We start from the raw sequence: 6,605 nt of genomic DNA on the forward strand, positions 1-6,605 counted from the left end.
GCGCGCCGGGAGCGCCCGCCCGCGCGTCCCCGCCGGGCCGGCTCCTAGCTGCCCTCGGGACCCGCTTGACATTCCGGAAAATATTGGCGACTGTCCAGAGGCCACCCAAAATGTCACTGGGATGGGACTGGAATTGAGATTCTAGAGTCCAGCGCTCTGGGGCAGTCTGCCTCGTCCCGCTCCCTAAGGCGGGGAGCATCTGGATGTCTGTGCAGGCGGCGCCCCTGGCTTGGGATCTCTGAGCTCAGTCTTGGGGTCAGCTGTCACTCGCCGGAGTAAAGAGCCGGCTTCTGATCACCGGTTAACTGGTTAACTGGACTGGAAACTTGGCTCTGCCGCTTCAAACTACAGTCTCCCGGCACGTGTTTCCTCGCTGGGATGGCTGTATCTATAGAAATGCCCTCTTCTGTGTGGCATTCCACTGTGTGGATCATAACAAACTTGAGAAGAATGGGAATTCCAGAAGACTTCATTGTGCTCACGCAGAACCTATAGGTGCATCAAGAGGCAGTTGTGGTGTAACCTTGTTCCGTGGCTTAACCTCAGGAGAGGTGTCAGGATCGTATCCTTTCACCATACTTATTCCATCTGTATGCCGAGCAAATCATCAGAGAAACTGCATGATTTGAAGAAGAATGCAGCATCAGGATTGGGGGAGGGCTTATTAACACCCTGTGATATGCAGATGACATGACCTCACTTGCTGAAAGTGTTAGTACTGCAAACACTTGAAGATCAAGGATTGCCGCCTTCTGTGTGGATTACAACTCATGGTAAGGAAGCAAGGTAACATCATGGTGAATGGAGAAAAGGTTGACGTTGTTAAGGATTTCGTCTGGCTTGCTTCCACCATCAGTGCTCATGAAAGCAGCAGTCAAGTGATCAAATGACAGAATGCATTGAGCAAATCTGCTGCACAAGACCTCTTTAAAATGGTGAAAAGCAAAGATACTACTTTGAGGACTAAGGTGTGTGTGCCTGACCCAAACATGGTATTTTCAGTTGCCCTATGTGCATGTGACAGTTGAACGCTGAACAAGGAAAACTGAAGAAAAACGGATACATTTGTACTATGGTGTACAAAGAATATTGAAAGTACCATGGAACCCTAGAAGGACAAATACATCTGTCTTGGAAGTAGTACAGCCAGAATGCTCCTTAGAGACAAAGATAGCAAGACTGCATTTTCATGTATTTTGGACATATTTCCATGAGAGACCAGGCCCTGGAGGAGAATAACATGCTTGGTAAAGCAGAGCGGCAGTTTAAATGAGGAAGGCCCGCAACAAGATAGATTGGCACAGTGGCTGCAACAATGGGCTCAAACATAAAAACATGGTGAGGGTGGCACAGGACCAGGCAGTGTTTCACTCTGTTGTACACAGGATTGCTATGAGTCAGGACTGACTGGACTGTGCCCAGCAACATTCTATGTGGTTGCTATGAAGATTTCAGGAGAAAATGCAAACATACTTAATATACTTGCTACAGCACTGGGTATATATTCCCTCTGTTGGCTGAGAGGATCCTTTGGTAGAATTAAAATGAGAACTGAAAAAGGGAATGATTTCTTTCTGTCACTATGAGAACTTAGGCCCCTCCAGACCAGCCTCCCACCTGGGAAAAGAGTGACAGATGTTAGACTCCATCTCCTCTGCTCTTTGAGACAAAGTTGATGTATCATAGTAAAGAACTCATCTCTCGCTCACTCTTGGTAGTAACTGGGTTGTACAAGCTATTTGTATACAAATTACTAGAGGCTAACAGTTTGAATCTATCCAGCTCCATGGAAGAAAACTGTGATCCAGTTACTGATTTCCTTCCATAAAGACTAACCTTCTCACTGCCATCAAGCGGATTCCTACTGAGAGTGATGCTGTGTGACAGAGTAGTACTGCCCCTCTGGATTTCAGAAATTAGACAGTCTTATGGAAGCAGCCAGCCTCATCTTCTTCCCAGGGAACAGCTGGTGGGTTCAAACAGCTGACCTTGCAGTTAGTAGCCACTAACTGTATAACCCACTACACTTCCAAGTGTCCTTCCCATTAGGATTACTGCCAAGGAAATAGTTATAATCTATTAATACTTGGGCTCACCATAAACCAGAATCAACTCAAGGGTGACGGGTACTGAGTTCTGACTAGATGCCTGTCATTGTTCTAAATTCCTGACTACTGTTATCTCATTCAAGAGCCCTGGTGGCACTGTGGGTTACATGAGCTGCTAACCATAAGGTCACTGGTTCAAATTCACCAGCTGTTCCTCGGGGAAAAAGAGAAAGCTGTCTGCTCACAAGATGTGGTCTCAGAAACCCTATATATGGTCACTGTAAGTTGGAATCAGCTTAATGGGAGTGGGTTTGGGTTTTAATGGTATGGTGAGTTACACATTGGACTATGGTTCAAACCCACTAGCTGCTCTGTGGGAAAAGATGAGGCTGTCTTGCTCTCCCATTGATAGAGTCTTGAAAACCTAGGGAGCAGTTTTCCTCTGTCTTACAGGGTCTCTCTGAGTTTGGATTGATTCTATGGCAGTAGGTTTGCTTAGCTCATTAAATCCTAATGATCTGTTATGAAATGCCATTGAGTTGGGCCCCAACTCCTGGTGACAGTGTGCACAGCAGGATTGGATGTGGCAGCCTGCTTTTTTTGTAACTGGATCACAGGGGAGCTCTGCTGAAACCGATGCAGCCTCAGAGCAGCACACAAACCTCCGCTGACTTGAGTGGTGGCTACCCGTAAGGTATTGGTTGGGAATCGAACCGAGGTCCCTCACAAGGAAGGTGAGAATCCTACCTCTGAACCACTGCTGCCCCATCCTTCTGACTCCTGCTCTCTGCTTTAGAGACGAGGTAACTGAGGCACAGGGAGGTTTCAGTCTATAACTCAACCCCCATGCTTCAGAGGACATCCCAATGTATGGGAATTAGCCATTCCCAATACATACTCCTTAGCCCCATACTCCCAAGAGCAGAATCCACCTATCCCTGCCCTTGCTGAACACTCCCAGTTTATATATATAAAATCTGGATTGACTCATTAACTATGACCAAACTACCATACTAATATGGAACTCATACCTTTGCAATAGTAGTGTCCAAGTGGTACAAGCAGTTTGCACATATTAAGTGAAAGGGGGGCAGTTTGCATCCACCCAGCACCTCTGTAAAAGCCATCTTGTTTTTAACAGGAAGTCCTAGGTGGCAACATAAGCTCAGACTCCATTTTTCCAACCGGGCTGATGCAGTCAAGAATCCCGTAATTTCTCTCCCTGTCCCCAGGGTCTCGTACAGTCTGTGCGGTGCAAAGGGTTTCTCTTTATACCTAGCCTTTCTGGCCACAGGTTTAAAGTTTTACCAAAAGGATTTACCAGGCCAGCCTTGCAAAAGGATTGGACAGTTTAGTATGCAAAGAAAGTACATGTAACCCCTGCAGAGATTGGTCAAGTACTAAACTTGTGACCTACCGTTTAGTCAATTTGTGGCCTTTATAGGAAGTGTAGGCTTATAAAGAAGTTAATCACAGAGGTTTTGGAGAGGGGTCTGGGGACACCACTACCATTAAGAGAATGGAGCACTTTGGGACCTGGGGTCCCTTTGAGGAGTACCTCCTAGACCCAAGCATTTTAATACTAGAGCCAGGCAATGCAAGATGACATGAGGAAAGTAAGAGTGGCACAAATGGAAGCAAGAATCAGACCAGCAGGAGATGGCTGCAGTGGGCTTTGGGGCCCACAAAGTGAGAGTTGAGCATCTTTAGGCACCAAGTACTTGTCAGCAGTGCTAGCGTTATTATACGTGGGGTGAGCATGGCTGAGTAGCTTGGCTTAGATTGATGAACTGATCCTATATTGTTCCCAGTACATCCAGGTTAGTCCTGATCCTAAATTGTAGCCTGTTATTTCCCTGGTAAAAAGGCTGGAGGTTTCTGATCTCCCTCCTCCTGAAGTTAGACTTCTGATGCTACTAGCTCATTGCAGCCAGATTAACCACCCTTAATCTGGGCTCTACTAATTTTAACCCAGCCCTCCCCCATAGCTGAAACAGAATGATCTTCCATTTCCATACCAGCTGTTTACCTCTGCTTCCAATGTCACTGTTGTCATGGAATGAAGTGTCCCCCCAAAAACATGTTGGCTTGGCTGGACCGTGATTCCCAGTGATTTGGCAGTTATGTAAGGATGTAATCAGCCCCCATGAGATGGTCTGGGGTGATCAGTCTGTCAGTTGTGAAGACAATTAGGATAGGATGCAACACCCTTATTCACGGCACAGCTCCAATTTGATGTAAAGGTGGCATCACCTTTCTTAAAAGATGAACTGATCTTAAGAGACAAAGGAGAGGAAATTAAACAGAGGGGGAGACTTACTACCAAGACAAAGAACCTGGCACAGAGCATAGCCTTTGGACCGGAGTAACTGCGCACTGAAATCCTCTTAAGACCCAGGGGAGACACACACCAGGCCCACAGTGAAGAGACAAAGCCTTCCCCTAGAACTAGCACCATGAATTCACTTCTCGCTTCCTGGGAGAAAATAAAATTAGTTTGCTAAAGCCATCCAATTATAGCAGCACTAGATAACGAAGGGTGAGATGCCCTGGTGGCATAGTGGCTCCACACTGGGCTGGCCCACGAGGTCAGCAGATCGAGATCAGACAGGACTTCCTTCTCTTGGAAACAGTCTCAGAAACTTCCAGGGACAGTGCTACCCTGACCTATGGGGTTGCTGTGAGTCAGCATCCACTTGACGGCAGTGTAAGTGAATTAATGAAGACTATGGCCCAATCCTCCTCCTCCTTCAAGCGCCTTGGTGAAAGCCCCTGCTACTGGTTGAAAACATCAGTGTCCTCCCCTCACCCACTCAAAGGCTATTCCCCAACACATGCAGCAGTCCTACGCTCCGTGCACACCTTCCCGCAACACCCATGACTGTCGACTCAGGAAAAGGGGGAGTGGGGCACCTCACCAGGGAGTTGGTGCAGAGGACCGGTATGGGTTGGAGGCCCCACGCAGTGTACTTGTTGGGTGGTTTGGTCAAGCACATCGCTAACAGAGGGAGGAAGGGAAGCCTACGGGTCCTGGATGACGATTCATCCTGCCCACTGGGAGCACTACCGTTCCCTAAAGAAGCATCTTGCCGTCGTCATATCCACCAGCTAAAGTAACGCTGTCTCAGACAAGAAGTCAATTGCTTTTACTGGGAAACCAATGTAACAAACCTAGACTTATTGAAAAGGAAATCAGTAACTGAGGTCCTGCAGGGCCACCCCCAGCCAGCACCAAGGCTGACTTGACCTGACCCCAGTTCCTCCGGAGTCCCCAAAACAAACCATGTGGAGAAGATGGGGGGTCAAAGCACTTCTCTACAATGCCCCCCCTTCCACTCTACCCTTAAGTGACACCCCCTCCCCCTACCTCCCCATGGATTGCAAGCTGGGCCAAAGGTGCAGGAGCCAACAGTCGAGGTTCCCACGGTGGCGGATCACAGCCTTGGCACTGCCACCAAACCTTGCCCCCCCCATCCCCACCCTGCCCCCATTAGCGAAGACAAGAAAGACTGGCTCGCCCCGCTCCCCCCAGACAGTAGGCCCACATCAATGATCAGTAACACTGTGATTCTGAGGTGTCAATGGGGCTCCTGGTGATTACTGCAGAGGGCCTAAAGTCCAGGGGAAGAGGTAGACCTTAGCCCCACCCCCGCTAAGTATCAGTCAGTCCGACTGCTGCCCTCAGTTTATGCCTGGGGTACCAGCAGCCCCTCTCCTCCAGAGCATCCGAGATTGGGAGAGTCCTCCTGCCAGAGAGAATTCCATTCCCAGCAGTCCCGCTCCCCCAGCAGGGGAGGAAGTTGGGCCAGCCAGGCCTGCGGTGGTTACACAAGCTTCTTGGCTTCAAAGAAACTCTTGAGGTGCCGCATCTGCCAGACGCCAATGGCCACGAGGATGAGGGTCTGCAGGATGGACCACCACAGCACCCGCTGGTTGGTGCTCTCACTGGTCAGTCGGAAGCGCTCTTCTCGCCACTGTGGGAGGGCAAGCAGAAGGGAGCCTGCGTGAGCTGTGCCCACACAAGGCTGCCAGAGCTAATGGGCTCCTGGCCCCGGAGGATGTCCAGGGCCGGCCAGCTCAGCTCAGGTTCTAGCCCCGTGGCTGCAGAGAGCTACAGCAACTGGGTAGTCAGGAGCCACCTGGGGCCTATTGCTGTGTTTCTCAAGTGTGAGACCCAGGCCCACCTCGTCCTGCCTGGGGCCTGAGGGAGAGGTCAAGGCGTTGTGCTCTCACCCCACCATGCTGTCCTAGAGCCCTCAGGAGCGGACATGCTTGGAGCCCTCTGCTTGAGTCTCCCAAACAGCACCTTGAAGACTGGGCACAGGTGGCAAACTGGTGGCCCAGGGGTGGGATCTGGCCTGTGTGTGCATTTTGTTTGGCTCACATGGTTTGAAATTTTCAAGTCACTGGCAGATTTAAAAACAAGGAAATTTTCTGCAAGGCACTGAATAGTAGGGACTGCCACTTAGATGGGTCCCTGTCCTACAGGTCCGTGTCACACGCTCAGTCATAGCATTTGCCTGGCTCTTGAGCACCAGTGGGTTTTAGATCCCTACC

The 6,605-nt window shown here is 49.6% G+C and overlaps 1 protein-coding gene across 1 annotated transcript in view; it reads right to left on the reverse strand.

Moving 5' to 3' along the window:
- Positions 1 to 5,596: 5,596 nt before the first annotated feature.
- Positions 5,597 to 6,605, reverse strand: part of TMED9 (transmembrane p24 trafficking protein 9) — a 3,207-nt gene continuing 2,198 nt past the window's right edge. Inside the window, exons 4-5 of the mRNA XM_045284684.1 lie at positions 6,233 to 6,249; positions 5,597 to 6,057 (exon numbers count right to left, since the gene is read on the reverse strand). Of these exons, the coding sequence (XP_045140619.1) occupies positions 5,873 to 6,057; positions 6,233 to 6,249 (202 nt within the window). The 3' untranslated portion in view covers positions 5,597 to 5,872. The remainder of the gene's footprint in view (positions 6,058 to 6,232; positions 6,250 to 6,605) is intronic.

The sequence above is a fragment of the Echinops telfairi genome, unplaced genomic scaffold, assembly GCF_000313985.2.
Source record: "Echinops telfairi isolate 266 unplaced genomic scaffold, ASM31398v2 ScPeMD7_7469;HRSCAF=8507_0, whole genome shotgun sequence".
Taxonomy (NCBI): Eukaryota; Metazoa; Chordata; class Mammalia; order Afrosoricida; family Tenrecidae; genus Echinops; species Echinops telfairi.